Here is a 20,212-nt window from a genome sequence, read left to right as displayed (position 1 = left end):
CAGTTGGAAAATTTTACCTATAAAGCACGTGATTTTGCGTGTTGGCGACCAATTCGGACGTCCTTTCTCCCCTTCGGCATGAATCGACTATTCTTGGAAAGACGTGAAGCAGGGACCTACAAACGGTTGGCGAACTATACTAGGCCAGTAAAGATATGTGCATATGATTGGTGTGGTATTAACAAAAGATTGCACGAGTCAAAGATAAAAGTCAGCAGACAATTTTTGAATTGAAATGCTAATTCTCTTCAACCTAATTGAATATCTGAAAGTGCCATAACAATATTCACTATATATTTCCTAGCTTTAACATGTTTACGAATTTTAACACTTTCTATTTATTTTTGTTGTTGTTCTGCATTTGAGCTGGGGGGACAGACTCCAACACATCTAGTTTTTAATGTTTGCCAGAGCAGCATATGGTTTTGCTTGCAGCTAAATAGCATAGTTTTTTGGGGAAGGGACATGCAATTCATTAGTTAGTGCCATTTTTATTCCAGCTGTCTCTAATTGCACTATTTGTTGAGAAATATATTACACTGACTGCAAATGTTTGTACCTTATTCAGTGATACAATAAAACGACCTGCTTTTACTTGCGTCTGCAGACATATTGGCTAGTATGGAGGGCACGTCGTTTGCCTCGGGATCTATTGCCATGAGTGAGTCACTATTGCCACGAGGTGAACGTGATTAAACTTTTTTTTTCTGTGCGAGCTTACATGAAACTTTTCAATTTCTTTTTTTCGCAAAGTAAAATCAGGGGTGCGAGTTATACGCGAGGACCAGTTATATTCCAGTAAATACGGTAAGTTATTTTTAAAGCTATGTGAAATGTATTATCAATATTCAAGATTATGAAGTGTTGTCTGCATGTGATTAGTTCTCAACTATGTTAATTTCAACTCAGTTAATGGTGATAGATAAGGGTGAAACTGATGTACTGAAGTAAACAACGAAAAAAATAAACACATTCCTTGAGTGTTTCAAAAATTTTGTAATATTGTAAAAAGTATGTACATAATTAACTTTTTGTAAATTCATGGGATAAAAATATTTAATATTATTTACTTATTCGACAGTCTAACCCATAATGTTCATGCCAAGAAAGTATCCCTCTGGGTGTCAAAAAAGGATATCAGCAAAAAAAAAAAAAAGAAGAAAAGCAAAATCTCAAAAAGTTACAAGTAGATTTGTTTTCATGGCTAAAAACTATCTCTGACAACAAAATTGCTACAACTTCAGCAGTTGCGATTCAAACTTCAACTGAAGAAGAAAACTCCAAACAAGCTACACAACTTTTCAACAAAAATGTAGAAATTGTGAGATTCGTCGAAAGAGACGCGTCTGATTATACAAACGTTTTGGATACAGCAAATAATGATGAAAACAATAATAACAATGGTGATCAAGTGAATATAAATGATCCAGGTTTGTGGTCAAATGTTATAAGTAATAAATTTAGATTATTTTGTGTTAAAACCGGACTTAAACAACATCATCAAGATGCATTTGTTAAGAATGTTGAAGGTAGATCATTTTCTATATCGTGCTATTTAAAAAAAAAAAAATGCCGAATGATGAAACTCAGTTTCGCCGCTGGTTAGTTTACTCAAAAGCTCAAGACTCAGTAGTTTGCTTTTGTTGTGCATTATTTTTCCAAAAGAAGAGGAAAAGATCAATCAACACGATTTATATATGGTTTTAATAAATGGAGAAAACTATCATCTGTAATTCAAGATCATGAGCTTTCTGTTGGTCACTTTAATTCTTTTATTGCTTGGCAAAAATTATTAAAAAGGCTTAATTTATGTTCGACTGTTCACAGAACAAATCAAATTAATATAAATAAAGAAGCGGAACGTCTAAAATTATTATTCCAAAGAATTGTAGATGTAATTTATTTTTAGCAAGTAATAACTGTCATTTCGAGGATCCCATGAAACAATAGAACGCCGAATAATGGAAATTTTTTAAGTTTAATAGAATTATTAAGTAAATATGATCCAGTGCTAATGGATCATGTAAACAGAATTAAAAATATGAAAAAAAGAATTGTGCATCATTTGGCACATAGATTTCAAGAGGAAATTATTGCTGCATTAGGTAATAAAGTCCTTAATAAAATTAAAGACTATATAAAAGCAGTCATATATTACAGTATCCAAATGGATTGTACTGCTGATATTTCTCACAAAGAATAAACTTCAATAATGATTAGATATGTAAATTTTGTAGACAAAAAATTAATTATGAGTCATTTATAGGATTTATTGAAGTAACTGATGTGACTGGTGAAGGGCTAGCAAATTCGCTTTTAAAAAGAATAGGCGAGCTTGATTTAGATATTATGAATGGAAGAGGGCAGGCATATGATAACGGTAGCAATATGAAGGGAACATATGAAGGCGTACAATCTAGAATAATTAGTTTAAACCCTCATGCAATTTATGTACCTTGCTTATTACATTCTTTTAATTTGATAATTTATCATGCTGCGTCCAGCAGTATATATTGTAAAAAATTTTTTGGAATATTGAAACGTTTATACTGCGTATTTTCAGCATCTGCAAAAAGGTGGGAAATTATACAAAAGTATTTAAATATTATGCTTAAACCATTATGTGATACTCGATGGAAAGCCAAAATAGATGCAGTCAAAGCAGTGTATATACACACTGCTTTGACTGCGTATACACTTATAATATTAAACAAACTTATGTCTTAGAAGAATTTATTGGTGCAATTAACGAAAACACAGCAGTATCCGAAGCTAAAAGTCTACTAGATTCATTACAAGAAATGCCATTTATTTTAAGCTTATTGGCATGGTTTACAATATTGTCAAAAATTAATAGTATCAACAAACTATTTCAAGCAAAAACAATTGTTCTTGACTCTGCTTTTAATTTAGTGAATAAAATTAAAAATGAAATCCAAAATTTAAGATCAAAATTTGACACATTTTTAGACAACGCAAAAATGATAGCACGAAACTTGAATATTTCCAAAGACTTCCCTGAAAAAAGAATTCAAAAAAGAAAAAGATTATTTTCCGAACTAGCAGAAGATGAAGTTTTACTAAACCCAGTAGCGGAATTTAGATGTCACTTTTTCAACGTTGTGATTGATACTGTTATTGTACAAATAGATGAGAGATTTAAAAATATACCCAATGTTATTTCTTATTTTAAATTAATCACTGATATAAAAACATTTGAAAAAAATTAACTAGAAAACCACTCAAGTGATTTTGTAAAATATTATAGTAAAGATGTAAATGAAGACTTAATCCAGGAAATTGATTTGTTACGAGAATTGATCTTGGACCAAAAAAATGTCAATAACGCGCAAGACATACTGCAATATATATTAAATAATTGTTATAATGAACTATTTCCAAATGTGCTAACTGTATTGAAAATTTTCTTTACGTTACCAGTTATTATAGCAAGTGCAGAGCATTCTTTTAGCAAATTAAAATTGATAAAGAATTATCTTCGGTCAAGTATGTGCGAAGAACGCTTAAATGCACTTTCGATTAAGCATCGAAAAGGAAATTGCAAAAAATTATAATTTTTTGGTAATGATTAATGACATAGCAAAAAAAAAAAAAAATCACTTATTTAAATAAATACATATTAAACAATATGCGTGTTAGCAAAACTGCCCCTAAATAGTAAACCTATTTATTTTTTTATGTGCTTAAATTAATTTTTTTTATTACTTTAAACAATAACTGTAAATAGTTTTTGTGCGCTAGTTGGTGAGCCAGGTTACTTTTGTTTGTGTTAAATATTTATTTATTTTAATTCTTTAATACTTTTGTTTTGTGTTCAGTAAACATTATGTTAACCTGTTATATTTCGAATGTGTGGTTGTTGTTTTTTTTGTTTGCCTGTGCCAAAATCATTTGCAGGTAAGAGGTTTTACAATAGGTTTATTTCAAATCCTTTAATTTTTACCTTAGAAAAATATTTTAGGGCCCCAAAAGGTTTCTTGCACCCAGGCCCCTTTATAGAGAAGGCCGGCCCCGAGTTCCTCCAAATCTTTTTTGCATTCTGCTAGCAAGATGGTATCATCTGCATACCTCAAATTATTAATATTTCTCCCACCAATTTTAATTCCAACTGAAGACTCCTCCAGCCCTGCCATTACAAGTTAAACAGGTATGGAAATAAGATACATCCTTGTCACACCCCTTTACCGATTGTGAAATACTCAGTTTCTCCAAGATCTGTTTGGACAGTAGCTTCTTGTTCACAATAAAGATTCCTCAGAAGGATAATGAAGTGCTCTGGTACTCCCATTGTTCTTAACACATCCCACCGTTTCACATAGTCAAGGAAACAAAGACATTCTTTTGATATTTCTGTGATCTTTCTATTATCCATCTCACATTGAAGATCTGATCTCTTGTTCCTCTGTCTTTTCGAAATCCTACCTGTTCATCTGACATTTCTCTTTTCATAAATGGTTCCAGTCTTTTCTGAATGATCTTAAGTAAGACTTCACTTGCATGAGAAATCAGTGCTATAGTTCTGTAATTTTTGCACTCTCTTGCATCATCGCCTTTCTTCAATAAAGGTATATAAACTGATTTTTTCCATTCCCTAGGCCATGTAGTTGCAATCTAAATTCATTGACATAGAGCTGTTAAAATTTTAACTGCCTCTTCTCCTAAGGCTTTGAGCAGCTCAATAGGTGCTCAAAGCTGCCCACCTCACTTCACTCTCCAGTGGTAATGGCTCCTGTGTATAATACTGTTCTTCAAATTTTTCAGTAATTTTGGAGTTCTTTCTGTAAAGGGGTTCTGTATATTCTTTCCATCTTTCTTTGATGTCTGCTGCTTCTGTAAGATATCCTTTGTGATTATTTTTCAATATTGTCAACCTTGGTGCTGAACTTCCCTGTTAGTTCCCTGATCTTTTCGTAAAGATCTCGTTTTTCCTTTCTTGTTTTGGTCTTCCATTGTTAACATTCCTGGTTAAAGTATTTTTCTTTGTCTCTTCTGGCTTGTCGTTGAAACTCTTATATTCTTTTGTTTCTTCTCTTCTATTTTATTTTTATACTCAATGGCTGTTTCTTCTTTCTTTAATTTGTAGTTCTTTATCTTAACATTTATTTCCTTGCTACTTTTTCTACATTTTTCAACTTTTATTTTATGGATGGTTTCCAATACTAATAAGTAGTGGTCACTGCCTATTTCAGGACTCTATATACTCTTGCATTTTTTGTATACTTCCAGTACGATCTGCTTATGATGGCATAGTCAATTATAGATTTTTCGTTTCTACTGGGCTCTTCCCTGGTAAACTTATGGATTTCTTTGATGGCTTTGAAACTTATGAATTTGTTGCTGAAAATAATAATAATAATAAAAATTTGAAATGGGAAAATGAAAATAGATTTTTCTTTTACATGTTAAAGAGATATCTGAAATGTAACATACTGATTTTTCTCGAATTACTCAATACAGCCTGCAAAAACAAATCTCTTGTATGGGTAAAGGTTTATTTAAATAAAAAAAAATTTATATTTTCTTCAAAAAGATTCAAGATTTGAAATAATAAAAATTACTTATATAAATATTTTTTTCATTTACTGTTTTCAATTCATTTATTCATAATTTTATAACATAAGGACTATTTGATCATCAGGTTAAAATAAATGAATTTGAGAAAATAAAGAAACCCCTGTTATTCATTTTTCCAAGGTGTGAAAAATACTTATGCAGTGTTCTCCCCAGAAATTTTTACCAGCTGGGTGGAATGAAGCATTAGCCAGGCATACAAAAAAAGATACTGCACAGTATTTTCTATTATTTGTAAATGCAACCCCTCTAATAACAGTGAAAGCTTCAGAATTTCAGTTTACTATTATCTTCATGGAATACCACCAACTAAAAGCTGACATCAATATAATATTAATATTGTAAATATAACTTTAGTGTTTGTTACATACTAAATAAACTTCAAATGCAAAAAGTTGCCATCATATTTAACTGAAGAATGTAAATTCCAACATCTATATAAACAAACAAATCTTAGCATAAACAAGTGAATCTTCAATAGAATATTAAAAAAACACATATTTTGAATATGTGAGTTAAGAAAGACCCTTTTTCATAACAAATTAAAATAGTAATTTTATTAGAAATTATTTCAAACAACGATAATATTTTATACAGTAATTATAACAAAGCCTAGGATTTTTCTTATTTTCTCATTAAGTAATGAAAAACCTAGTAATGTTCACAGCTTAAAATTCTATACATTAATTCTTCTGTTCTTAGAAGCCCAGTTGTCAGCAGCTTTTTTGTAATTAAAATCTGTTGGATCTAGTCCCTCCAGTGAAATCAGCATCAGATTATTTAGAGTGTTCTGACTGATGCGATTCCTCATACAGGTTTTTATCCTTTTTAATGCAGAGAAACCTCTTTCACAATCAGATGTGCTCACAGGTATAGCCAGTCCAACAGCAGCTAGTTTTGCTAAATTTGGAAAAGACTCTTTGAGCTCAGATGTTGTTGTTAATTTCAGCAGTATTTGTCTTGGATCTAGATTTTTGTATGACTGTCCATTAATCATTTTTGATGCAACTGCCCATTCTAGTTTAGTACTTTCATAGTTTAAAACTGCAGGACTTCCATTTCTAGAATAATAATCAAAAGAATCTCAGAAGCCTTGTGTTGATCATGACTTTCTGCATTGAAAAGCAGGAAATGATTGGCATATCTGGAAATCTTGCTTCTAGATGTTTAATAACTGTGCCTATGTATTTATCATATATTGTAGTCATAAACATGATAACATTAGAATCTGAATAATCAATGTGAAGGTCTGACCATTCACCTGAAAGATGCTGATGAAGATTTTGAAAATGACTGCCAGGAGTGTCTTTCAATTCCATGATGGATAGTTTTCTGGCTTCTAAGATTGTCTCTATTTCAGTTAAGTCAACATCTTGCCTTTGCCATGATCTAGACAAGTTAGATAAATGCAGTAACACATCTGAAAGCATCATTAGTGAAGCTACGAAATTGTAAGTTCTGATATATTTACTTAAACCTTCAGCTGTGATATCATTTCATTCGGTGGCCTCTCTTTCCAATGCAGCTATAACACTCACCATATTCTCTTAGAGACTGTATTGCAGAATCATGAGACAGCCATCTAGTGTCACTAGCCATTTTAAGTTTAATCTGAGGACTGTTCAGTATATTTTGGATTTGGGTTAAACCAGCCATCTGGACTGAGGAATTTTGGAAGAAGAAAAACAATTGCTTTAAGATATAATTAAACATGACTAAATAAGGCACTTCAGCAGCTGTTTGGGCACTAGCAAGCCAGTCGGTGGTTTACACAATGATAGTTGACCATGAGTCCATCTGTTTTATCTTTGAGCAGTTTTGCAACTCCCTTTTTGCTTTCCAATCATGACAGCTGCTCCATCAGATCCTAGGCCCACCAGATTACAAGTTTTTAAGCCTAGACTGTCAAGGGTTTCAATTACTTTGTTAGTTATAGTCTCAGCTTTGCCATCAATGATATTGCAAGTTGATACAAAACTAACCCTGACCTCTTTTCCAAGTCGACAAACATATTTAATGTACACAATCAGCTGTTTTAAAACTGAGATGTCTGTAGTTTTATCACATAAAACACTGAAATAATCTGCAGAATGTATATTTTTCAGCATTTCAGATCTAATTTCTGATGCTAAAATATCAATCAACTCTTGCATTATTCTTTCTCAGGTATAATGTGCATTTTTACCAACGTTAAGATGTTCTAAGTAGGAACAGCCCATAGCCTTGCAATGATCAAGCAATTTTTCAAATAATGTAGTATGTGGTAACTCATTTTTTGCTAACCAATACATAGATCTTAAAGCTCCCAGAAAAGCATCTCTCTGCAAGTTATTCAAAATTGATTTTTCAATTTGCCCTATTCCAGTTTCTTCTAGTATACCTTTTTCAATTATATCTGAACAAGAATCAGTGCGTTACTTGCTTTGTTAGGAACAGCCCATAGCCTTGCAATGCTCAAGCATTTTTTAAATAATGTAGTATGTGGTAACTCATTTTTTGCTAACCAATACATAGATCTTAAAGCTCCCAGAAAAGCATCTCTCTGCAAGTTATTCAAAATTGAAACTGATTTTTGAATTTGCCCTACTCCAGTTTCTTCTAGTATACGTTTTTCAATTATATCTGAACAAGAATCAGTGTGTTACTTGCTTTGTTCATGTGGTCAACCAAGCTTTCTTTTTGAAGTCTTGTGCATGGCATAGTTATCCAAGTCACTTCCTTGTTTTGGGTCGTCTCTTTCCATATTTTATACATGTAGAACACATCATTCCATTATCTTTCACCACTAACCAATGGAATTTTTTAAAACCACTCACTGTTAATACCAAATAAGAGGTGTTTAGATGCACATTTTACATTATGATGAAAGAGACTCTGCAGAAATCGACAATTCTGTTGTTGGTTTGGTGTCTTTGCTACTATGCTTATCAGTTTCATCTTTCTTAAAATAACTTAAGAGTGTGGTTTTCTGACTTGGTTTTTTACTCATTATGGGATAATTTAATAAATACAAAATATCATTGTTATTAAATTAATCAGAACAAATCACTGAATTGTGCACTGACAGTAATACCCAAGACACATAACGCATGTTATTTCGGTCCTTATTTACAGTCGTAACTCCTGCACTTTAAAGGCTAACAATTCTATGATTCCTTGTTCAGCATCTTCTATTAATATGCCCCCCAATTGTCATATAAAAACTTAATTATATATCATATCAAAATTTTGTTCTTATAGTCATATAAGAACAAAATTTTGCCTGCCTGCATTCTTAAACTTCCATTAGCTCTCTTTTGTTTATCCTCAGTTCTCTGATACCGAACGCTCTCTCTGTCAGCTGTCAATCACCCATCAAACTCCTTGGTGAGCATGCGCACTCCATGAAAGTGGCAAGCAAGAAGTTATGTATAATGGCTGACATGTCGTCTCCGTTAGCATTATGAGAATGTCTTTACAAAACACAGCACTTAATAATTTTAAATTCAATCCTGTTCCTTTATAAAATTTCTGAAAGTAATACAACTATCCAAATCCAGTAAGTACATAATTATTTTTTAAATGCTTCACATTTCATTTTGGCAAAATAACACCAATAACGTGCATATCGCAAGTGCCAACAATGCGTGTTATGAAACCAAAACTAATAATGTACTAACATAAATAATTTGTAAAAATATTCAGAATTTCAAATTATGACTATTTTTACAGGTGTGCATCAAAGTGAACATCTGAAGCTCTCGAGATTGGCTTGCAGTGCAAGAAATTGAGCTGGTCTCATGAGTATCGCAACTCTCCGGTTCAATTTCTCATCACTGTTAATTAAAAAATGTCGTAAATTATTTTTCCATTCTTGCTTATTATTTAGCCATGTCAATTCACATGATTAATTAGCCGGGCAGTCATTAAAACCAGCTGGGCAGCAAGCCCATTCAAAAGATCCTGGGGAGAACACTGCTTATGTAATCTCACCACTCCTACCAAAAAAGATATTTTTGAAATCAGCATTTCAGACAACACAAGAATGTAAATTATTCAAATACAACCAGATTCAACAAGCTTCGATTTTCATACCAATATTATTATTATTAAAATAACAACAGCACTGGTCACAACAATTTTGTACTAGATCAAAATAGAGGGATTCCATGAATTTTTAGAACAGAAATTAAAACAAATTTGTATTTCCTCTAGCATATTAGGATTCTTTGCTAAAGCACACCAAACTTATTCAATGATAAAAAAAAAAAAAAAAAAAAAAAAAGTGTATTTTGCAACAGTGAAAACTATGCCTATTTTATTATATTTAAATAATAAAAAAAATGTCAAAATTAGAACAATTTAAGTGATTATGTCTTTTATTTCTGCACTTGCATATGTCTTCTTTGAAGAAACCAACAGTGGCAACTCTCCCCATTATACTAATACTTTTCTATTATCATGATGTCCTAGCTGAAGTGATTACACTGCTTATCACTCAATGCATGAAGGTGATGGTATCTAGAATGTTCAATAACATTCTGGATACCATCTGAGGTGTTGTAAGTTGTTCAACTAATTCCTTACAATTTTCCTTACAGAAAAATTTCTTTATTACTGTGCCAAAATCTTTCACAATATCTGTGATTATGGTAAAAGTTTCAATGCTGTCAAAAAAAATATCCTTAAATGATTTCCAGTATTCTAATAATATTTTCCTGGAATGATAATTGCCTTAGTATCCCCATAATGCAAAACACACAACACACATCCTTTGGGTGTGTATTTTGGGTGTACAAAATGGTTATATATTAAGGTATAATATATTAAGCAGTATGTACTAAAGCAATTAAGTTCTGTATACAAGTAGCCTAGTCGTGAATATACTTGACACACAAACTTTGTTTGCTTGCGCTTGGATAAAGGATAAAACATTTCTTGGTATCTTTAATTAAATTTATAACCAAGTGAAAATACTTATCAATTAGATCTAATTAAAGAGTTTTAACAATAAGGTGTTATGCCTTTTCCCTACTTGTATATGAGAAATATATGACTTACATTACTTCAAACTTGGTATCACCTCTGGGTCTGGCTCCGACTAGCGAGACCTTCCATCCTGTAGGGATTTGGGTATGAGTGATGAGTTTAATGATAGTGAGATTTAGAGTAATTGTGGAGATCACTAAGCTACTGTTAAGGTGTGGAATATTTCTTTCTAAGAGTTTTTGGAAAGAGGTGCCCCACACCTTAACAGGTATAATAGTACCTCAGCAAAGGTCAAAAAGAGTCTTCTTAGTGGCCCTCCTTCCCATGTGCTTTACATTATGGAATACTAAGGCAATTAATGTGAAGTTAGCTTCTACAGACAAGTAGCCTACTCATGAAGAGACTTCACATCAGTGGTGGCCCGTACATATGCACTGCGACACTGTAGCACCCCCAAGGAAAAAATGAAAAATTTAAATTTTGTTTGTGTTTATAACTAATAACAATGCTCACAACATTATATAAATGCAATACAACATGTTAAAGGTTACAGCTTATGTTTCGACAGTGACTGAATAGTTAATAATTGGAATTGTTCTATTACCGCTTTAGATTATGAAACAAATGCACTGCAATCTAACGCCGATATTCGTTTGCGCTTGACATTGCATGTTACGTCATTCCCACACTGCCTAAATGGCAGTGTATTTTTAGTATCCTCCTTATGCACGTTATTTCTGTGAGATATGAAACGTTTATTATTGGTGCGTGTGCGTGGTGAACTATTTTTTGTCAATATTATTTTATTTTGTAAAAATAACATATAATTATTTATTTATTATAAATACAAGGCTGAATTATGAGGAGTGTCACTGTTGAAAATATGAAAAGAATTATATTCAGACACTGCCCAAACGGCAGTGTATTTTTAGTATCCTCCTTATGCACGTCATTTCTGTGAGATATGAAACGTTTATTGTTGGTGCGTGTGCATGAACTATTTTTTGTCAATATTATTTTATTTTGTTAAAATAGCATATAATTATTTATTTATTATAGATACAAGGCTGAATTATAACGAGAGTCACTGCTGAAAATATGAAAAGAATTATATTTTTTCAATTATCGTTACACGAAACAAAAGCACTGCGATCTAATGCCGATATTCGTTTGCGCTTGTCATTGCTATTGATAAACTTTTATTATTGGTGTTTGTTCGTGGTGAAGACGAAATATTTTTAATAAAGCAATTTTTAATATGTAAATTTATTTATTAATAAATTCGTTACTGATTAGAATTTTTTTTTTTTTTTTTGTTGTATATGCAGCACCCCCACTTAAAATTTTCACTGGCCGCCACTGCTTCATATGCAAACTTTGTTTACTTACACTTGGATAAAGGATTAAACAAGAATATAATTTCTTCATACCTTTAATTTGACTTAATAAATTCTATTGTTGAAAAAGAGATAAGTTCAAAATGTTTAGATAAATTTGATCTAATAGATCACTAATAGATCATTTAAATCCTTATTCATTAAGATGAGGCTTCCAGAAATATTCTCATTTGCTGATGATGACTTCCCATTCACATCAAAAGTGAAAAATTCAACACCAGAATCACAATAACTTGCAATGATAAGCAGGTGTTCAAAGATGGAAAAAGTAACATGTGGATGTAATTGGCATTACTAAGAAAAAGATAAAAACAGGTGAGAGCCTACTAAATACACTATGTTGACAAAAGTATTTGGACACCTAGCTTTGGTTAAAAAAATGTGTTTTAGTTACATTTCTAGTACTGAGTGGGACCACTTTTGGCCTGAATGACAGCTACCCTATGGGATATGCTTTCAACTAATTTCTGCTACATTGCAGCAGAAATATTCTTCCATCCCTCATGAAAAGCTACTCCTATTGCTGATGTCAGGCAATGTGGTCTGGAGCAAATTCCACATTCTAATTCATTCAAAAGACGTTCAATGGGATTGAGGTATGGACTGAGCCAACCAGTCCAAAACTTCAACGTTATTTCGTGGAAAGATCTCTTGGACACGCAGTGCAATGTAGAATGGAGCACTGTCGTGCTGAAACATGCAAGGCACTGCTGAAGTACTTCCACAGCATCAGAAATGTGAAGTTGTCCAGGATGGCCAGGTAGCCATTAGACATCATGGTTTTGGGCATGTCCACCAATGAACCAGGCCTATCTAACTGAAACACCCCCATAACGTTACTGAGCCTCCACCAAACTTGACAATTGGAATGATGTAGTCTTGCTGGAACTATTCCCCAGGTAATCTCCAGATCCTACCACAACAATCAGAGCAAAACATTTGGAAACATGATTCATTGCCCTACACACAGCCTTTTTCCAATCATCTATGGTCCAGGAATGATGTGAAAGACACCAGTCCAAACGTTGTGCAGCAGTGAGTGGGGATGATCTGTGGCTTGTTCATAGAAGCTCTGCTGTGGTAACTTAAGGCATGCAAACTCTCTAAGAACAGTTCTAGTGCTGACAGATGTCCCTGCTGCATTTTTCAGGATGACCGCAAGGTTCACCACTGATGATGTGCGGGATGCTCGAACATTCCGTGACAGACTTCACTGATATAGATCAGTGTGTTTCTTTGGCCACCAAGGATGTTTTCCTGCTGTAGTAGCAGGAAATTTGATTATATATTTAATCATATATTTGTATATGAGTCATATATTTGATAATGTTTGAATTATAAAAATTATAAAAAAAGTATTGTTCTCCTAAAAGGAGAACAATAGTTTCCTCACTTCATTCTCAGTTACTGTGTTGTAGTGCCTACATGCAGTGCCTTTTTTGTAAGTTCCTTTTGAAGATGGCAACGTGACGTTGCCGAAATATCTGAAATATTTATTAAAGTGTAATTTAATCTATATTCCTATGTACGTTGTCAATTCCTTAAGTGATTTAGTAATGCATAACCAATGTATAAGCTTGTCTACGAGAAATACAAACATTAACGATATACATCACCTCTTACAACATCAAATCCTGATCTACTTCTAACCAAACCTCAATTGGCATCCTCCAAGATTACAGCCTACCTCAACTATTCCCAACCACTTCTTACATGATGCATTTCACAAAAAGGAAAGAACATGTGCTTTCATCAAATCTGATATCCCTTGACAAAGGCTATCCAACCTGATATCACTGCTTTTTGATTTGCTCTGGCCGAAGATTTCCTTATCTAACTTTACAGCCTTCATTCTGCTGTCTTTACTGTTCTCCTAACATTGACAACCATGCTTCCCTTTGTGACCACTTACCAGTAAAATTTGATTTTATACAAAATAATTACCCAAACTGTGAGCATGTCTTCCTAGACGACTTTAATTTCCATAACACAAACTGGCTCCCTTCTTCAACTTCACAGATCAAGCTGGAAGGGATGCCAAATCATTTGCCATTAGTCATTATCTGTCACAAATAGTTAACCTACCAATCAGAATATCAGACAATCTTTATTATTGTTCCAACACTAGGGATCTTTTCTTTACTAATTCTCTCCACGTACACTGTGGATGTATGCTCTCTTCCTGGAAACTCGGACCAAAATCTTATCTAAGTCCCCTTTTCTGTATTTCATTCTCTTACCAGTAAATCTCAGCCTCAATATCCTTATGGGCACAACTGCCAAATGGGATGACATTCGGAATTCTTATGCCTCTCTGCAGTGGTTGGATTACAGTAGTCCCCCTTATCTGTGGTTCGCTTTCCACAGTTTCAGTTACTTGTGGTTAACCAGTCCAATATTAAATGGAAAATTTCAGAAACAAACAATTTATAAGTTTTAAATTGGGTGCCATTCTGAATGGTGCGATGAAATCTCACGCCATCCTGCCCCATTCCACCAGAGACATGAATCATCCTTTTGCCCAGCATGTCCATGCTGTACCATATATGCTACCTGCCCATTAGTCACTCAGTAGCCGTGTCAGTTATCAGATTGACTATCATGGTATCACAGTGCCTGTGTTCAAGTAATCCTTATTCTACTTAATGGCCTCAAAGCACACGAATAGTAATGCTAGCAATTTAAAACATATACTGAGGTTGCTAAGATTTTCATTTGCATTCAGATAACTTTTATTACAGTATATTGTCATAATTGTTCTTTATGCAACCTTTAAAGTGTGCTGATATAAGAATTTTCAAATATTTGAGAATCGCTTGGAAACTCCATCAGTGATTCAAGGTAATAGGGAGTCTGAGTATTACTACAGGCTTGGATATTGCCCATTTCATCATTAATTATTGTTGTTAATATCTTATTATGCCTAATTTATAAATTAAACTTTATCACAGGTATGCATGTATAGGAAAAAACATAGTATATATATAGGGTTCAGAACTATCTACAGTTTCAGGTATCCATGGGGGGGTTTTGGAACACATCCCCCCCATGGATAAGGGGGGGTGACTACTGTATTACTGTTTTTGCTATCCTGACTAAACATCTGTACTGAATTAACTGAAATAATCATCACTGGAATGAGGATCTTAATTCCCACTCTAATGCAAATCCACAGTCTTTATCAGTCCCGCTTCTCTAAAATATGTGCATCTGCAGTCTATGATAAAAATGCAGCATATGTTCAATGGCTTAAATCAAAAACTGTTTCTCATTCAACTTATACTACACCAAGAAACATGTAAAAAAGTTATCAACAATTCCAAAGCAAACTTCCTAAGAATGAAATACAATAAGCATACCTCCTACTCAACTGGAAGTCAAGCCTTCTGGTTCCTCGCTAAGGCTACTGAGCATAACTTCAGCACTTCCTTGTTCCTACCTCTCACATCTTGAGAGTACCATAGCAGCCTCACCCAAAGATAGAGCAGACCTCTTGCACCAGTAGTTTCTTCCATTTTTTTTTTTTTTTATAGGGCCAAGGCAAACCAACTCTGATCTTCTGCCAGATGGATATCAAGAAAAATTCCAATAAATCTTGATACTAATATGTCTCCTGGTACAAATCACACTCCTCCAAATGCATTCAAAACTTGTACCACAAAATTAACACCCATCCTGTATCAACTACATAAGCAGCCATATTGATCTAACATCTACATAACAGCATGGAAGCAAGCAAGCCTGTACAAAAAAAGGTGGGAGACAAAGTTCAGCCATACTGTCCCATTGCTCTCATTTCAGTACTCTGAAAAGTAATGGAGAAGGCCATTAACAACCAGTTTCTTTCTATCTGGAGATCAGTCAATTAATTACCAATTGCTAATATGGATTCCACCATTCTCGTTCTACATTAGACCTCCTCATAAACTTTTAGGAAGGGCCACGAAAAAAATCTGGAGAAACTCAACGTGCTTGATATTTCAAAGGCATTTGATTGCATCTAGTATTGAGGCCTCGTGAACAAGCTACCACCTTATGGCCTCCCTACAGCACTTTGCGATAGGATTGCCAGCTTTCTTATCGATTGTTTTTATGTCATGGCAGATGGCTTCCTCCCATCAGATTTCTTTATCAATGCTGGATAACCCCTGTATTCTCTAGTTCTATATTCCCTAGTACTGTATTCTGATCTCCTAGCCATTCTCAAAAATGGGATGAAGACAGTGTTATTAACACTGTCTTCATACTTCAAAGTTTTAATAACATTTCAATGTTATTAAAACTCAGGTCCTTTAACCACAAGAAAGATCCTACTTCACTCTCACTTGCTTTTGATAATGTTTGAATATCCTTTCAAAATCAGTTTTCTCTTAATCACTAATTCCTTAATCACTTATCCACCTGACACTATTGTGACAAAGATCTTTGATTTTTCATGTGTGGGGGTCATCAAAATACTATATCAAACAGGTCTTAGTAATGCCGATAACTTTCAGCCAAGTTGATCTAACGAATGCAAAAAACTCCTTATTCCAGACCTGACATTAGTATACATAAACTGCAGTATCCCTTGGATCCAATCATGTGCATTTCTTGTAATGGCTATCCAGCTCAATTTGGGGACCTGAGAAACATCTGGCATGTTTAGATGATTATTCCAGTACATAACACTGTCCTGTTTAGCATCTAGGTTCTCTAACTATGCACTTCCAAACTTTTAGTGAACAATCCTCTCTCTCTCTGGTCATCTAACTTCAAATTCATTCAGACAAGTGGTACACTCAGGATTTAATCTTGGGAGGGGGGGGTATTTGAGTAGACGATTTGAGAATACACACTACACATTGCATGCGACCTATGACACTAAGCATCCACAGTGATCGCCAATATATGATACCCATAATCTCCTCTGGCTTGGCTCGGGCAAGCGAAGTAGCGCTCAGTCCACCCGAGCACTACTTTGTTCACCTTGCATACACAACGGCTATGATTCCCGAGAGCTATAGGGTATTCCCACCTTATGTGACCGCTAATTCATAAGTAGCATAGAAATAGAAGACACAACACCACAACATAAATAAAAGAATGAATTTTAATTAGGAAAAGATTTTTGGAAAATTTTCTAGTGTTTTTTTCCTTTTTCTTTTTTTTGGGGGGGGGGAGGATCCCTTGCCCCCCAGATGTGCCACTGATTCAGGCACATCATGTATAAGTCCTATAAAACAAATTCTCTCCATACATATTCATAAACTGAAAGCTATTTTTCTTGTAGTACCAGTTGTATATTAACTCATTTGTGATTATGGTCTTTGTTCCAGACTCACCGATATCATACCATGGCAGCTTACGCTTCTTTTTCTACTTGTTCCAGCAGCGCTTTCATATCTTATCATCATACAATACACTTGTAATAACAGTCATCTCTTTCACTTTTCCTCCGTGATCCTTTAACAATCTCATCATCATCAAATTCCTGCCATTTACCCACAAGGGGTGTACAGGATATGATAGTACTACATGAAAAAATTATATCATTACTAACTTCCTATCTACAATTTTCCTCCAAATCAGTCTGTTACTTGTCAAGACCGATCTTTAACTCTGGTGATGTTGAGTTGGGGTTTGTTTTCAGATTTGTTCCAGTAGCTGACTTCGCTGTTTGCCCTGGTTCCCTGGTGAAAACAACGGGGCCTTGTTTAACCGGGCGACGCCCCATCCAGCATGAAATTTTGTCATGTTGTACCATCATTTTTTATTTTGGTTTAACCAATAAGAATACAATTTGGTCAGCTAAATCCAAATTGCCAGCCCATCCTTGTTCGTTCAGTATCCAAGTAGATACCCAACAGGGTGCACCACGAGAGGGTGAGGATTGGACATTAGGTCAGATCGGTTCTCCGCATTCCTTTAAAGGCTATGTGGAGGTCTCCTCTCAGTTATACAGCTTTGACCCTTAAGCACCCCTTTAACAATCTTCACATCTGTAAAACAGTTTATTATAAAGAACCATGCTCTCAATGCTAATTAATCCATCTGAGAATAAGAAAATTTGTAATGTATCATGTTTCTCATTTACATGAAATTTCATATGAGGTTTTATATATATCCTGCTTATATTCTCTTCACATTTTTAAAATCATTTTTTATAATGACTTTGAAAACTAAAAGCTTCAAAGAATGTAATAAATATTACCTGTTCCTCTGGCTTTTTTGTGTCTATTCGCAAATCTTCTGTTACATCATCGTCATCATATACCCTCTGAAATTAGAGAAAAAAAAATCTTTAGCTGACATTATTTAGGCATTTAAGGAAGGAGATTCCCTGACAAAAGTTTCATTTTCCCAGGACCAATAAGTCCTGGGCAAATGTGAATACTGACAATTTCTATATACATATAATATGTGGACCTCCTGCACTGAGTCTTTTGATTCCTTCAATGAAGGAGTCAAAAGACTTCCATGGAGGTTTAATAAATATACTAAGATAGCAACATCATCACACTGCTTCAGGTTAGAAGAGAATACAGAAGATTTAAAATGGGAAGTAATCACTATTTCGTTTCGTGAGGGACAAAATTAATCATCATTGTTTAAAAAGAATCAAAGGTAGGATGTTTACAGAAGTGAACTATAGCCTCAAATACACAGATATTATTCAAGAAAATAGAAATGTGTGAAAACAAAGGTCAAAACCAAGGAGACTCAGTGGCAGACTGAAAACAAAAACAAAGACTGAGTCAGCCAGATAACAATATAATGAAGTTGTCTTCAAGTATAGAAAAATCAGACCTCCTGAACTCTGGAAGTTAAAGAGGCAGTCATGGAAAAGAAGAACATGAACTGAAAGTTACTAGCAAGGAAGTCACAGCTAACCACTCGGCCAGCCTGGTTGGCCAAGTGGTAAGCATATCCCCTCTCCAGCCAAAAGGCTGAAGGTTCATATCCCGCCATGGGCATGGATGTTTGTGATTGTCTTTAAAAAAAAAAAAAAAGTGGTTGTGGTCGGCAGTAGATGGCGTTGGTGTAGAAGATGAAAGTGGTTGTGGAGCGTTGTAGTTGGTGGATTGAGTGATGGAGACGGAGAGTTGTGGAGTAGGTGCCCTCCCTCGATGAGTCTCTGAACTCCCTGGAGGGGTCATGTAATAATAATAATAATAATAAAAATGAAGAAAAACGTAAGAAAGTTATGGAATGCTAAACATATAGAATTACACACACACACACACAGAAAGAAAGCTTGGAAAGGAGTTAATAGACCCCCCCCCCCCCGGCTACCATGGGCAAGGTGCATCATGCCATGTAATAACGGGTCGTGTTTGTAGCCAGTATAAATTGTAGGAATATGATGCTCCCAAGTCAGTGCGACACTGTCTGGGTGAAACAGATGTGAGAAAGGAATTGACAAAGTTTGAAAGAGGCACTGTGATAGGATGGCATGTTGCAGGCCTATCTGTTCAGCAAATTATTGACAAATTGGGCCATCCTAGGTCAATAATCAGTGATAACATACTGAGATGGAAGCACAGGGAGTCAACTGTAATTGCTACCCACTGTGGACAACCAACTACACTCACTGAATGTAACCATAGGGTCCTAAGAAGGATAATATGTAAAAACCACCATTCATTGGCAGACACATTCAATGTCTGCCAATGAATGCAACTGCAGCCTCGATTCTGGAACACAAATCGGAACAAAAACATTCAGAATCGAGGCTGCAGTTGCATATTGCAGTTGTGAACCATGGTACAACAGCAATATGCAAGCCTCACATTACCTGCAACATGCAGCATTGTCTTCAGTGGTGCAAAGAGCATGTACAGTGGGATGTGGAAGCTTCGAAAGCTGTGTTATAGAGCAACAAATCATTCAACATCCTCTACTGAGCAGATGGATGGGGTAATGGTGGATGCCTAGTGGATGTCTCTTACATGGCATGCATAATGTTAACTATAAAATTCAAAGGTGGGGTCTCGTGGCACGGCCCTGTTTTTTCCTTGTTTGGCCTTGGATCTCTGTTTGTGCTGCCATGAACACAGAACTCCAAGAGGTATCTGAACATTCAGAACAATGCAATGCAACGCTTCTTATTTTATAGCGTTTTTTATAGGCTTTTTCTATCTCATTCAAGTATTGATGATGTGCATTTCTAAACTGACCATTGTCTCTTTCAGCAAACAATGTAGAGTGTCATAAAACTGCTGCTATAACTGTGTACTTTGTGGACATGAACGTCACCACACTTGACTGGCCTC

General features: G+C 34.6%; 1 protein-coding gene across 3 annotated transcripts in view; it reads right to left on the bottom strand.

Annotated features, from left to right (window-relative positions):
• LOC150098282 (uncharacterized) overlaps positions 1-20,212 on the bottom strand; it is a 709,319-nt gene that overhangs the window by 590,453 nt on the left and 98,654 nt on the right. For all 3 annotated transcript variants that reach the window (XM_090406261.1, XM_090406264.1, XM_090406263.1), the window contains exon 5: positions 18,151-18,216. In XM_090406261.1, the coding sequence (XP_090262387.1) occupies positions 18,151-18,216 (66 nt within the window). The remainder of the gene's footprint in view (positions 1-18,150; positions 18,217-20,212) is intronic.

This window comes from Typopeltis vanoorti, chromosome 16 (assembly GCF_054136105.1).
Source record: "Typopeltis vanoorti isolate ZY-2024b chromosome 16, IOZ_Tvanoo_1.0, whole genome shotgun sequence".
In the NCBI taxonomy this organism is placed as follows: Eukaryota; Metazoa; Arthropoda; class Arachnida; order Uropygi; family Thelyphonidae; genus Typopeltis; species Typopeltis vanoorti.
This window is presented reverse-complemented; position numbering and strand designations above follow the sequence as displayed.